Source organism: Tauraco erythrolophus, chromosome 13 (assembly GCF_009769465.1).
Source record: "Tauraco erythrolophus isolate bTauEry1 chromosome 13, bTauEry1.pri, whole genome shotgun sequence".
NCBI classification, from domain to species: Eukaryota; Metazoa; Chordata; class Aves; order Musophagiformes; family Musophagidae; genus Tauraco; species Tauraco erythrolophus.
In genome coordinates, this window is record NC_141477.1 from 7,199,105 (window position 1) to 7,216,382 (window position 17,278).

The 17,278-nt window shown below is 50.9% G+C and overlaps 1 protein-coding gene across 1 annotated transcript in view; it reads left to right on the plus strand.

Moving 5' to 3' along the window:
- The first annotated feature begins 308 nt into the window (after positions 1–308).
- MCF2 (MCF.2 cell line derived transforming sequence) overlaps positions 309–17,278 on the plus strand; it is a 62,721-nt gene continuing 45,751 nt past the window's right edge. The window contains exons 1-3 of the mRNA XM_086619957.1: positions 309–429; positions 13,874–13,942; positions 14,503–14,617. Of these exons, the coding sequence (XP_086476083.1) occupies positions 309–429; positions 13,874–13,942; positions 14,503–14,617 (305 nt within the window). The remainder of the gene's footprint in view (positions 430–13,873; positions 13,943–14,502; positions 14,618–17,278) is intronic.

The following is a 17,278-nucleotide window of genomic DNA, read 5'->3' on the forward strand; positions in this document are numbered from 1 at the left end:
AAAGGAAAAGAAGAGGGGAAAAAGCGGGGGAAAGGGGGTTAAAAAAAGGAAAAAAGGTAAAAAAAAAAAGGAAAAAAAGGTAAAAAAAAAAGGAAAAAAGGCCAGGGCGCTCGGGGCAGGGGACGGCGGTGCCCCCGGTGCCGCGCCGCGAGCAGCGGGCGGCCGGCGGGGCGGTGCAGGGGGCGGGCGAGGGGCGGGCGGAGGCGGCTGCGGCGGCCGCCCGCTTCCCCCGGCCCCGCCTCGGCGGCCGCGCGGGCCCGGGGCGGCGGCGGCGAAGCGGTGCCGGCGGCGGAGCGGTGCCGCGGGGCATGGCCCTCGCCCCGGCCCCGGCCTCGGCCGGTGCCCCGCCGGGGGGCACCTCGGCGGGGGAGATGGAGCGCTACTACTGCCTGCTGCGGGCCGCCGCGCTGCTGGAGGCCGCCGCCGCCGGTGAGTGCCGGGGGGTGCCGGACCCCGCGGGGCCGGGGCGCGGGTCACAGGTGGCCGGGGCGGGCGGGGGTGGCGAAGGGCTTCCCGCGGACATGCCGCTCCCTTCTCCCGCCGCTGCAGGAGCCCGGCTCCCGGCTCAGCCTCCGCTAAGCCGGGCGGTGCCGGGCCGGCCGGGAGCGCGGCAGCCCGGCACCGGGGCGGAGGGAGCCCGCGGGTGCCCGAGTCCTCGGCGGCCGCCGCCCGGCGTTGGGTGGCGGAGTCGGGGTGCGAAGGCGGGCGGGTGGGCTGGTGCGCCGGTGTGCCCGCCCGGGAAGGCTCCGGGAGGGTTTGCAGCACGAGGGTTGCTGAGGACTCTGTTACTTATTTTGATGGATGGTGCGATCCGGGTGGAACGGCCTCGGTTTTTAAGGAAAAGCTGTCTGACATTGTGCTGCTGACATGTCCTTTTATTGTTGGAATGCATTGCTCAAGATGTCTCTGAAGAGAGGGGGTTGTTTTCGGTGAGCAGAGGGATGTTTGCCAGTGCTTGTCCCCTTCTCACATTCCCCGTTGGCCAAAACTAATGAAGTCTTCCCTTGGAAGTTACATCTGAGCCTGATGACGATGCCGTGCCCTTTCCCAGTTTCTGAAAGTAGAAGAGCAGTAGATGTGTGGAAAGCGTGTCTCTGTTAGACAACCCCTCTTCCCTCCCTCATTCCTGAGTCTTTAAACATCACTTAAACCCAGGCTGCATTGGGGAACGCGCGGAGTTGTAATGATGTTGCTGTGGTTGGACACCCTCAATGTGAGAAGCAAATGCAAACTGATCCCTCACCCTCAGGCTTGAAGCTGCCTCTGTGCCTCAACTATGTTTCCTTTGATGGACAGTGATCTGCTCATAAACTGCATGGAGCCCTGACTTTTTTGTTATTTTGTTTTCTTCGGGGGAGAACGGGGTTATTTTTGCAGTGAGGTCTTTCATAATCCAGGAAAGGTAGTGGCATCTGAGGTGACTCCATCCTCACTAGAGGACGCATACCTTGTCAGGAGGGGAAGGCGCTCAGCATTCCTCATTTGTTCACAGCTGGCAGAGCGCTTGGAGCTGTGCCAGACACAAAAAAGACACACTGACCCAAAAAAGCTTCCAGTCTAATTCTACTTGCCTTGACCTCTTTGCAAAGCACAGTTTAGGTTGTGGGAGGAATTTACTGGGAGTAAGTCACAGGTGAGGATTTTATCAAAGTGTCAAGAGATGCTTGTGTACGTGTTCTTCTGGAATGATGTCCACGACAGCATCTACACTCTGCTGTGGGCTGTCATAGAATCACAGAATGGTTTGGGTTGGAAGGGACCTCAAAGATCATCCAGTTCCAACCCCCCTGCCATGGTCAGGGACACCCTCCACTACACCAGGTTGCTCAAAGCCTCATCCAACCTGGCCTTGAACACTTCCAGGGATGGGGCAGCCACATCTTCTCTGCGCAACCTGTTCCAGCGCCTCACCACCCTCAGAGTGAAAAATTTCTTCCTTAGATCTAATCTAAATCTCCCCTCTTTCAGTTTTAAGCCATTGCCCCTTGTCCTATCACTACACGCCCTGTCAAAAGCCCCTCTCCAGCTTTCTTGTAGCCCCCCTTTAGGTACTGGAAGGCTGCTACTCAGAGCCTTCTCCTCTTCAGGCTGAACAATCCCAACTCTCTCAGCCTGTCTTCATAGGAGAGGTGCTCCAGCCCTCAGATCGTCTTCATGGCCTCCTCTGGACCCGCTCCTACAGCTCCATGTCCTTCTGATGTTGGGGACCCCAGAGCTGAATGCAGTACTTCAGGTGGGGGTCTGACAAGAGCAGAGTAGAGGGGCAGAATCTCCTCCCTCGACCTGCTAGCCACACTACCTTGAATGCAGGCCAGGATACGGTTGGCTTTCCGGGCTGCAAGCTCACATTGCCTGCTCATGTTGAGCTTCTCATCAACCAGAACCCCAAGTCCTTCTCCTCAGGGCTGCTCTCAATCAACTCTCAATCCACCGGACCCGTGCTGACCCTTTCGTTTGCCTGCACCCTGCAAATGGGGTAGGAAAATGTCGGCAAGGGTGATCGCGGTCAGTTGGCAAAGGATGCTCCATGAAGGGATGTGATTAAAAAAAAAGTTTTATCCTCCTTGTGCCGGTGTTGGTGATGAAACACCCACGTTGCTCAAACAGGAGCTGGGTGACACAGGGACACGGATGCAGATGGTGAACGTTTTCTCTGAGCGATGGAAAGCAGGTGAAATCGGGCAGTGGGTTTCTCATGAGCGTGAGCCCTGTCTTCTAACCAGCTCTTGGCAGATGACCTTTGTGTAATGCTCATACGATATCAAAATATCTCCACAAAGGCACGCTTGTGTGGTTATAGCTGCAGGATCTGGACACGTGATTTGACATCTACATAGATTCTTAAAAGGAGATATTGAAAAAGATAGAGTTGAGTAAGGTTCCCCAAATCATGAGGTTAAAAATAAACCAGAAGGTTTTTTTTTCCTCACCGCTGTTTCTGAGCGTTCAGCCTGATGTGGGATCATGTTTTAACCATTTTCTTTCACGCATCAGAGTTGGAAACTTGTTGGTTGTTTCTAGTAGAAGGTGATCTGCCCTACAGTGAGACATAAGCCTGTATGAATCCCAAGCCTTTTACAGCCGTTCTCAGCTCTGAAGTGGCTTGGGCTCCCTCAGAGTACTTGGGCCAGCAGCCTCCGAAATCTCTGTGCCACTGTTGGTCCAGACCCCTTTGGGTTGACCACGGAGGAGTAGTAGTCTGGTAACAGTCAGTAGTACGTGGGACGTGCTTCCTCTCCCTACATCACGTTTGTTACAACTGCGGTTTAATGGTTTATCATTCATTTACGAGGACAAAAGCGAAGTGACAGCAGGGCCGCGTGGGAGGGAGGCGACTGGAGTGTAAAGCATGGTGGGGGAAAGAAAGAGTCTTCCAAAGCACCGTCTTTGCCACCAAACCGGAGGATGCTTGGAGCACAGAGCTTCCCTCATGTGCTGGAGATGGGGAGTTGAGAGCTCGGGAATCGCCACTGGTCGTGCCTGTGGCAGGAGTCTTGTGTTGACGTTGGTTTTGGCAGGTAGGGCATGCAGGGAAATCCCGGAGCCACAAACCAGGCAAGTGCCCTCAGCCTCGTCCTGCAAACGGGCAACCTTGTGCCCATGGACACGTACTGCTGTGACGGTGGTGATTTTGGCACATGTGACAAGCACACGGGTCCCACACCCCTCAACTTGCTCCACTGCGGAAGCCTCAATCATCCCATCTGCCACCTTCCCGAACGTGGGAAAATTGAAGGCCGCTGCAAAATTGGGGGCAGAGGACCAGGAGTGTGAGGAACTGTGGTGGAAGTGGCTGGGTGGGGTGGCCTTGTCTTCCCAATCCCTTTTTCTCTCAGGCAATGCTAGACTTGGTTTCACAGCAGGGTTGAGTCAAGCTCCCGGGGCAGAGATGTTCCCTGGGAACCTGCGCTGGCGGCGCTGCCTCCGAGGTGCAATTATCCATCTGCTCCTCCACGGGTGTCTGGCCAAGGGCTGGGTGGTGTGAGACAGACGGCGAGCGCCAGCCATATCCTCCCGCCCTCCACTTTCCATGCCACTGACCTTCTCCTGCCACAGGAAAGCGATGAGCTGGATTTATGATTCTATTTGGAGACATGCTTTTGTTCAACAGGGGAATGACAGAGTTGAGCGTTTCCATTTTCAAGTCAGGAAAATCGTTTGTAGTTTCCCCTTGCTTTGCAGCAGAGTTTCCAGGTGATGCCGTCGTGGGAACCTGGCTGTAGCATTTCCTTTCCTGGCTATATGGGCTGTGAAAGCGAATAAAGTGTCCCAGTGACCGGTGAACTGAATTCCAGATTCACAGGCAGGTAACAGGGCCCGAGGATTTACTGCTAATACATCTCCCAGGAGTGACTTTGTGCACAGAGCTGGAATTTGGCTTGGAAAAAGCAACACCTACTGAATGATGTGAAGGTGATGGATGGATGTGTGTTTTTGTTTGGCTTTAGACGGGCTTTGTGCTGAATGGGCTCTGTTTTGGAGGCTGATGGTGTTGGCTGAGAAGGTGCATACGGGTGGCAGATGCTAAACACGCCGTCCCCTGCGCAGCTGGTGAACGTGCCCCGGTGCTGGTGGGCAAACAAACACCTGCAGACTCTTTCCTGAGTCCCCCATAAGGGAGGAGTGACCGAAATTGGGAATAGGAGAAAATTAAAAGTATATTGAAGCTCCTAAGTATTAGAAATGCAAGAAACTCGATTTTCTCAACTCCCACACTGAGTTTGAATCCACAAGGGTGGGCGTTGAGAAACTTTTATTACATTTCTCGCAATAGATGTAAATTCATGTATAGTTGAGCTGGCTTTTATCTTGCCCAATTTTTGCTTAGTTCAGGATGACATGGGAAGATCGTTTTTCTGATTGGACGTGAACACATCAGAGCATCCAGTATTTTGTTCCCTCGCCTTACCAGATTAGCCACAGCAATAACAGGAAATAACACGTAAGCCTTGTCGCCATTTAGTTTACTTTTAGTTCGCCTTTTTTGAGCAAAGCTTCCACAGTTTGCCAGCTGTTAAATCTAAATTGAGAGAGATCCCCCCCTCCAAACTCCATGGTCCCCAGCACACAAGGACGCCCTGAGCACCCTCCTCCTTGCTGGCAGCAGGGCTCAGCCGTGCCTCCTGGGGACCATTCTGCTCATTCCAGCTCCCAGAATTGTATCAGAGGATGATGTTGCCGTGAACGTGGGATCCTGAGCTGGCTGCGTCTTCTCCTCCCAGCAGTGGTCGGCAGGAATGAGCTTTTGCCGGTTTTGTGTGTCGGTGAGTGACCACAGCTGTGCCATGCCAGTGCCCTGGGTGCTCCCGCTCTTTCGCAGCTGGCATTTCCCCGCTGGCGGTTGCTGGAGGGATGCCCAGAAGCGGGAAGCTCCTGCCCCAGGGCTCACGGGCTCGGCCACGGGGCCTGATCCAGGGTCACTCTGCGCACGCCTGAACGCGCTGCCATCCGATCCCTTACGGCCGTGCCGATCAGCTCCTATTGTAAGGTGATGATTCAGCTGGTCCCGTGAGGACGTTCCTCCCTCTGTGGGACGGGCGCGCTGCCTGGAAGCTGGTCCACAAGGCTGGACTGTGCTGAGTTAACATTTTCTCCCTATTTCTTATCTTTTTTTTGTCTTTCACAGCATTTTCTGTTGCATTTTCACTCTTATCCTCAGTGTATATAAATCTAAGCCTGTTGAAAAGTCATTCTAGTTTTTTGGAAGCTTCCTTTTTTTTTTTTTTTTTTTTTTTTTTTTTTCTGTATGGTTTCTTAGCCGAGCGTGCTCCCAGGTTTGGGTGATGGGGATGTGTGCCTGGGCTGAAGCATCCACTGCAGACAAGCCCCGGAAGCCTCGACGGAGAAGCACAACTACTGGGTCAGAAGAGAGGACCATCTGGTGCCATATCCTGCCTCCTACACCGTGCCAGAGAGGGTGCTTGGGGAGAAGTAAAAGAAAGAGCTTGCAAACAGAGTGAGCCTTTCCTTAAAATATCCTCCCCAGTCTGACAAAGGATAATTTAAGCACTCGTTGAACCAGGCATGGTGACCAACCCGTCATGCCTGGTGAAGGACTAACCCTCCTGGGGTTTTCCACGGCCTTTTTGAAGAGCTGGGTCTTTTTGATGTCTTCCTGCCTGACGTGACCACCTCGGTTTCCCATCTGTGACATGAGGTGATGCTCCTGGTGAAGTTTAAATCATGATTTTTGCTGGGGTGTGCTCACATGTGGACAGATACTGTGGCGATTTGGGAAGAGGGATCTGCGTTTGTGCCCACGTGGCCGAGGAGGTGGTGGCTGTACCGGGGAGCCAGTGCCAGCTGTTGTTCTGCGCAGGGCATGGCATTGCAGGGGCCGAGTCCCTTTGGAACGGTGGCGTGGTGGCCACTGCTGTGTGGCTGTCCTGTCTGACTCCAAAGGAGGTGGTCTGCTGCTGGCCTGCCTCCGTAGTGAGCTCTCCGAGGGCCACCCGTGCCTGGCTGCCATCACCACCGGGCTCCTGGCAGCTCCTGGGAGCTGTAGCCTGGGCACCAGGGTGTGCTGCCAGCACCTGAACCGCCAGCTCCCTCTAAATACATCCTGTCTGTCCACACTCCCGCCACGTTGCTGGGGTGCAGCTCTTCCTGTGGCTCTGCCATCCCTGTCCCCCTTATTGCTCTGATGCTCTTAGCAGGAGGCGTTTGGGATGGCATATCAGCCACCCTGTAGAAGCAGGTTTTGCAAGTGCTTCTGTCAAGTGGAGGCTTCCCTGAGAGATTTGCGTGTGGCCGGTGAAGATTTGCCATCAGGCTATTGACAGAACTGCCTGAGGAGCCCCACCGTCTCCTTGGGATCGATACATCACATCTTCCAGAAAAACAGGTGTATAAAAAACCTCATCTAATGGCTAATCTTGCCCTCCAAATGAAAACCTGGTTTCGACTGGCCCAGGGCTCGGGGGGGTGCAGATGCTCCTGTGCAGCCCCTGGCCATGGTGGGGTGCGAGCTGTCCCCGTGGGCAGGCAGGGACAAGGGCTTGCAGCAGGCAAGGGTATGGAACCTTTGTGCCATAAATATTTTAATGGGTCTTTTGTGTCGCTCCCTTGGCACGGGGGACGGCTGCACCGCTTGGGATTACAGGCTGTTGGACATGCCAGGTTTTAGTGCAGCAACAGAAATTGTTGTTCTTACGGTGAGATGGCTAAAGTTGAATTTGCTCCGTGTGGTTTCCCTGGACAGCAATTTCCCTCGTCTCTGCAGCAGGTACCCTCGGTGACCAGAGTGTGCGTGTGTCGGGCCCGGACGTGTGGGTAGCTGGAGGTGGTTTTGGTGCGTGCGAGGGTGTGTGCAGCTGAGAGCTGCTGCTAGAAATGACCGATGATTACACACCCAGCTTCGGCAGCATACCTGCGATCGCTTGCAAATGCAGAAGAGGACCACAGCAGTTTTTGCACTTTGTACGATTGAGTCTCCAAGTTTCTTTAGCAGATGAGCTTCTGAGGTGCGGAGAGGAGGAAATTTGTTTGATGCAGGGTGTGCATTGCTGCAGGGTATCCGTCACGTGGGGAAAAAGTCCCCACAGGTCTAAATCTGCGGCCAGGCTGTTACCTCAGCTATAAAGGTGTAATTGCAGCATAAGGCTGTTAACCCCCATGTGCTCTGCAGCTCTGGATGACTTCGGTGGAACTGAGTAGAAATGTGTCTTGTTAGCAGGCCCCTCTGTTTTTCTGCCCTATGAATTTTTAGAAGTCCCTGGTGTGGGACCTGTGAGCCAGCTTGCTGCAGACTCACTTGTAGGGAAAAATGATCTTTCAGGTCCCCAGGGAGGAAGACACTGAGTCCCGGCTGGTGGACTTCATGGCTGATTGCAAGACCTTCAGTTCTTTGGTACATTCAGAACCTAGTCCTGTGGGTTGTGGAGACCTTTTCTTACCCAGCTGTCCGGGTTAGTCCAACACCATCCAACAGTGAGTTCAGCGGGGTTTTTAATACCCATCCTTTGATGCCAGCTTTCGCACAACCCATGCAGACGTGGACACCTATGTTGGCCTGACGGATGGGGGCTGCTGGGGTCTTTTCTGCTCTTGTCACCAGACATGCTTGTGGCCCTTTGCTAACCTCATATCCTGTTGGCACTTGTGCCTGTTCCCATTTGCAAATGAGGAACTGAAGTCGTGGGAGACACGATTTACTCCCAGCTACTGATAAGTTTAGTTTCAAAGACAGGAAGCAGCCTCAGGACCTTGGCTGTCAGTCCTCTGCTCAGACCAGGTCCTGCAAATAACCTTTTGGTGAACACAGCTGGCCTTGTTGAGGAGCACAATGCCCTATTCTGTGCTACGCGCTCCCTGATGAACGTGCGGTTCAGCGCGGTGTCTCCGTCAGCGTCGTGCCAGCTGCCAGCCCCTCCTGCCTCCGGTTCCCGTGAACGTTGGGTAAACACCTGCTCTGCGCGGACACAGCGTCGTATCCTCTTCCCGGGCAGGTACGGAGCAGTACAAAGAGATGGGAGGGTGGATCTGGATATGTGGGAATTAGGATCCTATTCCGGATATAAGCTTGTTGGGAAAGCCACCGCTTGGAGACCATGCAGGTGGGGGGCGATCCCTGGGAAGATACTGGTTGAAGGGGTGCGCGGGCAGTAATGGAGCTGCCTGTGTGTCCGTGCTCCTGCCCTGCTCCTTCCCTGCAGCCGGGGACGGTCACTTTGTCACTTGGTACCGCACTCTTGGACAGGCTTTGTGTAGACCTCGTGCAAGCGTGCCCTTCTCAGCAGGGCAGTTTTCAGACGCTATGAAATAGTGGTTTTTTTTTTCCCCTCTAGTAACTCCCTCTGTCTTGCTTTCTGGACGTGGTGTGCTGATAGGCAGGATGGCGATGTTTCTCGTTCTGTGCTGGACTGAAGCCAGAGTCTTTGAAATGGTTGAGTGAGAAAGCAGGGGGAGGCTCGGCTGCTCGCCGGCCAGGACGCGCACCGGGGCGATGGAGACTCGGGTTTCCTGCAGCGTGCCGGGGCCCTGACCGCTGCCGTAGGATGGATTTCTGTTATTCTTCCTGGAGGAGCTTTTTGGCTTGTGCAGATTATTAAATTTCCGGTGAAACTGTTCCCCTTATCCAAAGTGGGTGCCCCAAGTGATGGGCTGCAGGATCCCTTCCAAGTAGATGCAGCAATCCCAACGGAGCTACAGGGACAAATTGCAGGGTGGTGCATTGGTCTTTCTCCTCAGATACAGGACTGTGTTTCTATTCTTTGCCCCAATGAATATTTAATTTTGCAAAGCGGAGCAACTACAGCCTGAGAAGCTGAAAGGGCAGCTCTCAGCGTTGCACTGGGTTCGTGGTTGGGACACTCAGTGGGATTTCTGTTCCCACTTCTGTGCAAAGCAGATGAGATGGGGATGGCTTAATCCTCATGCCCAGCCGAGCTTGTGCTCCATCAGCTGTTCTGGGAGGCTTGCTCCAGCGCTGGCCGTGGACGGGGGTGCCCGTGGCAGCTGGGAGAAGCCCCGCTCTTTGAAACTCCCTGAGCACCGGACCTTCCTGCAAACACTGTCGGCTTTTGTAGGTCCGCTTCAAGGGTGTTGTTGGCCTCAAAGGAACGTCTGGGGGCAAGTGGACCTTCCTGCGGTGGGACAGCCTGAGACAGGTGCTGGCTGATAACCTTGGTTAGCCCAGAAAGTCACCGAGGGAAATAGAAACAGATTACAAACACGCTGATTTGCAGGTTCCCTTGACACCAAATAAATGCTGCATCGTTGGGTGTAGACATTGAAATGGACAAGCAGCTGAGAACAAGCAGATGATGGAGAAGCTCAACATGATCCTTTACTCTTTTCATTTGATTTACTTCAGTTTTGTTTCCTAGACTACAGCAGCAACCCTTGCATGAAAAGCTGCTATTCTTCATTCACAACAAAGCCATATCCAAATGGGTTTTATAGTTGCAAACAATATTTGGTCGGCATTGTGAAGTGTAAGGCGCTGTGACAGCAGCTTGGCAGATGCCTTACACAGCTGCTGTCTGCAGATGCTGTGGGCCTGCAAAGTTTGAAAAAGAAAAGAAAACAATAGTTACCAAAGAGCAAAGCGCTTCAGAGTTTAATTGAGTTTTATAGGAGGAATTTGGGCTCAGACTTTAGCTGTCCCCTCTCTGAATGTCACTGCAGACCTCCTCCACATGTGGAAGTCTTGCTGTGCTTGAATATCCTCAAAAGGGAAGATCTCTAACAATAAGCATCATTCTTACAGCTGCAGCCTGTGCAGTGGCCTTGAGATATGGTCCTGTGGAGAGGACCCAGCAAAATGTTCTGGACTGTGTAACCAAATTATGGGGACAGGACGGATTCAGCAGGGCTCCCTGACAGCCACGTTAGTTTTTCTTGGAGGGGTAGAGAACTCTGTATTTCCATTTTGTCTTTTCCCTGCTTGGCTTCCTGCATCCTCGGAAACTCTGTGTCATGGCAACAATCTCCTCCATAGAGGAGTCTCTGAATGTACTAATGGCAGCAGTATTTTACAAATAGCCAGTTTAAAGCCTATATAAAAAATATTACTACACCGTTACGACGATTTATCATCCAGATGCTGCTTGCTTTTAGTAAGACCCTAAAGCCTGAGGTCACCAACCGTGTGGTGGTAGCGTTGTAGGTCATAAAGTGCTCTGGGATGCTGTGGCATAGGGGGTTCAGGCTTGATTTTATAACAGCACAGCTCTGTTCTCAGTAGCTGATGATCACAAAGCCTCTTTTTAAGAGAAACGAACGGACTTGCGTGAAACCTTGACTTCCTACACCCTGTGCCAAGGGAGATGCAGGCTGGCTGTACTCTTCATAGCCAGTGCTGGGCAGTACCCTGGGGTCTTTTCTGTGCTGTCCCAAGAGTGGCCTTCAAATAAGAAATCCCCTATTTGCTAAGAAACATCAACTGAAGCTTTGTTTGAGAGGCGGCTGTCTTTGGTGCCCCACTGCCTTTCACTGCTCTTTTTTCCAGAGATTAGTATTTGAGGACAGAGGCCATGCTTCTGTACAAGATTTATAGCAACATCCAACTGATATGCCTCAGGCACAGCAACAGCTTGCAAATTTGATGCCAGCACTTGATTATCCCTACCATTTGCCCAGGAGGTTGAGTTTGATGGCCAGTGCAGAGCGAGTGATGAGTTGGCCAAGGAGTGGCACTCATGGGACCACAATCAGCCCATTGTTGTGCCTTGACCTTACCAAAGGGCAGCTGTCCTGCTCGTCCATGGCTTCTTGGATTCTCCTACCCTGCAGGAGACAGGGGGGGTTTGTAAGGGAAATGGTCCCCGAGCCTTCACTGCCTGAAGTAAAGTACTCACTCCTGCCTAGTTTTCCCTCAAATGAGTTATTTTGGGTGCTGAACCTGGGACTGCTCAGAAGGGCCTGATTTTCTGAAGGTGCTGAGTGCCCTCTCCCAAAAATGATATCCCTTGGGAAACGAGAAACTCAGAGTCATAAGGGTGCTGTAGGAATCTGGGTCTCCACCTCTGTGCCGAAGTCAAGGATGAAGCTTTCAGTGGAATAGAGTGTTGGGACCAAGGTCCTTGCTGGAAACCACAACTGCTAAAACTGGTCTCTCCTTGGGTCGTTCCTGAGCGTGGTGGGAACCACCATCCTATGATGCTTTGTACCTCAAACCCGAAAAAGCCAGGTCCACCTGGTGGCATGGTCCTGGTGGTACTTGCTCAGCCGGTGGGCTGTGTGGGACGGGGGTCACCTGCGCCCTGGCACAGCGGGTCCCACTGCAGCCCCCGGCACAGGTAGGATTAAAACGTCAGTTGGTTTTTGCAGTTTCCGTGATGATCACTGGGAAATTGCAGCCAAGAGAGATGTGAGAGAATAAGCACCAGGCTCTGGGCTTAAAGCATGCATTTTTTCAGATGATATTTCTTTTTTCTTTTCCGGAAAGCAAACTTTGAAAATATCTTTGGAAAACCTTTTTTTTCCAACCGTAGTTGTCTCCAGCTTAGTTTAAGGCTGCAGATTGTCAGGTTGTTCTCAGTGAGAAAAGATCTCGTGAAACTTTTTAATTAAGCCATTTTTTCTTTTCTTTTTTTTTTTTTTTTTTTACCATGGAAAAGCGCAGCCCCTTTCCCCAGCCTGTTTCCTGGACAGCTATGGAAAAAAAAAAAACCCAGCACGTCTCAGCCGTATCACTGCAGAAGCAGAAACCAAAGCTGCATTTACTGTAAACCTGTAACTGCATTTGCTTTTGCTGTTGAGCACTTGAGTCAGCGCGGGTGCTATAGTGCAGGGCGAAACTTTGCCCAGCTTGCTGGTGGCTTCATCTGCAGGGAAAGCTGGGGTGGGCAGGGTGAGCTGGCTTTGGGGACAGGCTGCACCCCGAATGCAAACACAGATGAGCTGCTGAACCCCACGCCTTTCTGAGGCTGGTGTGTGTGCACAGCTGTGGGCTTTTGTCTTGTATTTTCAAAGCCCTGCGTGTTTAACATCATCTGCTTCATGTGTTGGAGCTCATTAAGTTGTTAAATGTGGGTTTTATCAGTATGAAACTATTGAGCTGGGAAAAAAAAAATCAAATAATAGAAGAAACCTGTTGCTGCTGCTTGTCCTCAACTTAGGTGAAGCAGTTGAATGAGAGAGAAATATTTGAAATATCTTGCAAGACAAACTTCTTTCTTACCAAGACCGGTTCTGGAGCCTGTTAAAATCAAGAGTGTTTTCTGTAGATGCCAGTGGGGCTGAGGCTCGATCCTTAACAAACAAAAATAACACTTTTATCTACAAGAGGAGAAGCCAGCAGCGTGTGCACAGAAGAGCAGAGAGCGGCCCAGGGCCGGTGAGGGCTGGGGGAGGCAGAGCTCCCCCCACCTCCGGCACCTCCGGGCTGCTGTGCCACAGCTCTGTGCAGCCCATTAAAGGCCTGAAAAATCCTTGCATAAAGTAGAAGTGACCAGAAAGCTTATGGAAAAAAGTGCAATAGAATAAATATTGATTACGCTGGAGTGTGCTGAAGTATGCAGCCCGTGTGATTGAAAACAGCCGAAAGATTATTCCCTAGGACCAACTCTGTAAAATAATCAGTGTTTAAAATTTAATTATCAGAAAGCACAAGGACCTTAATCTGTATGGATGTGCTTTAAAACATTTATTTGCAGGAACAAGGATGTTTAATTTTTAGCTATCATTCCATTTATAGATAATCCAGAAAAATGTCCGTCAGCTATAAGCTCCTCTTGTGTTTATTGAGTCTGGTTTTTGTTTCCTTCTCCCAGTGAAAGGTTAAGTTATGTGTATTGTTCCGATGCGCTTCATTGCCCCTGAAGTGGTCAGTGTGCTAAAGATAGTATTAAAACAGCCTCTCCCATTATTTAATTAAAAATTAATCTAATAACTGAACATAAGAACAGCAGTATTTCCAGTGCACGTGGCCCCGTGCTAGATGAAAACATGATTTCAGAAGCTTATTTGGTCAAAATCAAACACTACAACAGTCTGAAAACCCAGCCTTGTTCCCAGTGCGGCAGGCTCGGGCGCTGCCCTTCCCAGCAGAATCCTCGGCCCGTCGTATTGCCAAGGCTAGGGAGCACTGGGGGAGTTTCCAAAATAGGGCAGTAAGATTAGAAACTCCAAAATATAAAAATTATAATTGATGTACCCTGTTGAGGGGAGGGCACTCAAGCTCCCAGGCAGTTCTTTGTTGCTACATTTGATAGGATACTTTTGCTACTGGATTATGGCATTTCCCCTGTTAGAGTTGTTAGAAACATTGGTTTCTAGGAGAAATATATGGCCCTTGTTACAAAATTTCATATGTAGTTCAAGGAAGCTGCATTTGGTTCAAGTTCCACCTTTGGGTTAACGCATTGATAAACGTGTTTACTTTGGATTTCTCCTTCCTTTTTGACTGCTGTTTTTGCTGTTTTTCCAGAAACCACAATACCCATCTGTGCAAAGGACATCAGTGAGGATTTGATGAAAGAGTTTGCTTTTCTTTCTGGTGAGTATGGTGAACTTCTCCAGGGTCTCTCCCTCTCTGTGCAGTAATTAAGCCCTCCAGACGAACTTCTGTGCTGTTTGGCAAAACGATGCTCCGCACGCGATGTTATCCATCAGGTAGTCTCCAGTGCCACTAGAAATGTTGTTAATAAAACATTGAGGCAGTTTGAAAGAGCATATTAGGTTTCTGTCTCAAGTCATACTTAAACTATTCTTACCTTCAAACACCCCACGCGTTAACAAGCGTTTTGCTTTGAAATGTATTTCTGTAGGTTCCAGACCAGCACCCTGATTTGTCCTTGTGTTTCTGATTTCTTTTGCTGTCCCATATAAAGTATGCTCAGTAAATAAAGGAAATATCTCATACCTAACATATTTGTTTCTACTACTTGTCATGCTTGAAATCGGAGGCAGGATTTGGCCCAGTTTTGCTGTTCTGATGATGTAAAAAACCCACTGTAGCAATGGCAGCGAGTTTTCTGACCTGGCTGGTGGACCTGGGCTTTGCTGCTGGCCCTTCTCGAACGCGTGCCCAGGGAAACATCCTTGTCTTTATTCCAGGTGGCCGAGGGAAAGACAAGGCTTGGATTATCACCCTCCCCGACAACGCTCGCTTCAACGAGGTGCCCGAGGAGATCGTATCTAAAGTCTTAACATACCTGACGTCAGTCCCAAGGTACCTGGCTCCCTTCTAGCTCTTGGCTGTGATGCCAGAGGTGTCGGTCCTGCCTGGGTCAGGCAGGGGATCTCCAGGGTAATGCCACGCGTGGGGCTGAGGAGCATCTTCAGCTCTGAGAGCAAGTAAGAGGGAGAAGACGAACGATACGAGCCTTTGTGGTGCCCAGGCGTGGTATTTAATGTGCTGGTAACAGCAGAGTAAAAAGTGGACATCAGCCCTAGGACTTGTCATCCTGCATGTATCATAAGTTTAGTTTATTAAGTTTCTCATTAACAGCAAGCTTTCCTTAAGCTTTGACATGTGTCACCGCTTAAATATGCCGCGCCACTGCGGAATAATATTTTGACGTGTACAAATAGAGTCATTACCGTGGAAAAAGAGAAATGTTACCAGAGGAAGAGACTAATTACAGGAACAAACTGTTTGGGGTCCCCATTACAGGCGATGGCTCAGCAGCGTGCTGCAGCTCCCATTACCCGCCTGTGTCTCGGGGTTAAGCGGCTGACAGTCTGCCTGTGCCACGCACGGGGCTGTATACTTAAATTAATGACCCTCCTATTTCTTGCTGCTGAGCCTGGTGACTCAGTTACCTGGAATGCTTAATTTCCTTGAATTATGCCTATTTTGGCAATTTTCTTCCTGCAGGGAGAGCAGATTGACAGCAGCTAGATGGGAGCTTTCCATCAGCGGCTGCCTCGGAAGAAATACCATGTGTTTAGCCACCTCTGCAGGAAAAAAAAAAAAAGAACCACCTTTGGTTCCTCTGTTTTCGGATGGACTCTGATGTTTCCTGGGCTCCTGGCCCACAGATCACTGTCCTGACGTGGACAGGAGTGTGTCCATGGTGTGTGCCGGCTGGAGGGGTTTCTCCTTCGTGCTGTGCAGGCAGCCCGTGTCTGTGCGTCTGCGCTTCCCAGCTCTGCCTTGTTTCTCCAGGGCTTTTTGTTTCATGTGGCTGTAAACACCCTGGCATTAGCATGATGAGCAGTCTTGCTGTCCCTGTAATAGGTCCAACTCAATCAAGAAACTAATGAGAGCTGCAAGCTTGCTGGTGATTCAGACATGTTCAGCATGTTATTAGTGAAACCACTTTAATCGTGCTGCTCTGTTGCTGCTGTCACCATAACAGCCTGCCCCAGTACCTGACCAGCTTAAAACCAGGTGCTTTTTAGCACTTTGGAGTTGAAAAGGCTGTGGTGTTGGGGAGCAAGGAAAAGCATCACATAGATGAGGGTGGAAGGCGTGTGTCTGCTCTGGTAGCTTTCTGCATCCCTCAGTGGCACACATCATGGGATCAGAGCTTAGACATCGGGTCAGAAAGTCCTTAAAAGAGGTAAATATTTGACCTGCATGTCAGAGTTAGCTGTGGATGCACCAACACCTCCCTACCACGTACCTGTGGATGGGTACAGGCATATCAAAACCATGCGCAAGGTGCCTTCCCTATGCCACCAGTAGCAAGGACTGCGTATTGTCCTACTGATACTGGCCTGAGGAAACCTCATGGGATGTCAGGTTTGCAGTGTTTTGGGAAGCTGAATTTCATGAAGCATTTTTCTCCTGGAAATAATTGTTAGATAAAGGAGATGGATGCAGTAAGCTACTCTTCGCTCCACAAGGTGAGCGCATTAATAATTGCCCAGATAAATTGTGGCTGCCCCATCCCTGGAAGTGTTCAAGGCCAGGTTGGCTGAGGCTTTGAGCAACCTGGTGTAGTGGAAGGTGTCCCTGCCTTGGCAGGGGGCTTGGAACTAGGTGACCTTTAAGGTCCTTTCCAATCCAAATCCTTCTATGATTCTGTGAATAGCAGAACCAGGAGGAAAGTGAGTCTTGTAGGCAAGTTGATTTTACTTTAGGATTCCTGAGAACCATGGTGCAGGCAGGAGGCAGCTGCAGAAAGTGTTTGTAAGGAAGAGCTGTTCAGAAATATAAGTAGCAGGTCCCCACCTTCCACGCCCCACACATGCAACTAAAAATGTGTGTGGTGGGCTGCTGCCAAGGGGTGCGAGAGATTCTGGTACGTGCAGAAGGGAGACCCTAAGTGATAAAGCAGCACTTTATACAGCCTTGGACTGAAGACTGCTACAGTGTAGACTTTGCAACAAATACTGATCTTTTGTGTACCCTAAAGGAATTTATTTCTTCCAAGGTAAGTCAGAATTTCAGTAGAAGCTTTAAGAGGAAGAGAAGTCAGTAATGGTACAAGTAAGATTGTTATTACAAAAAACGGTCCTAATACAATTAAAGTAAAAGAAAGATAATGCTGTCTTTGAAAACTAAACCAGTCCTGCTGTATACAGCCTCACCTTGAGCACTGTGCGCAGTTCTGGGCCCCACAATTTAAGAAGGATGTGAAGGTCCTTCAGCGGGTCCAGAGGAGGACAACAAAGCTGCTGACAGTGCTTGAAGGAATGTCCTGGGAGGAGCAGCGAAGGACTTCGGGCTTGTCTAGTTTGGAGGAAAGGAGGCTGAGAGGTGACCCCATTGCTCTCTACAGCTTCCTGAGGGGCAGAAGTGGAGAGGGAGGTGCTGAGCTCTTCTCCTGGGGATCCAGTGACCAGTACAAGTTGGGGACTGAACTGTTAGGGACTGAACTGTTGGGGAACAGCGCAGGGGAAAGGGACCTGGGGGTCCTGGTGGACAGCAGGATGACCATGA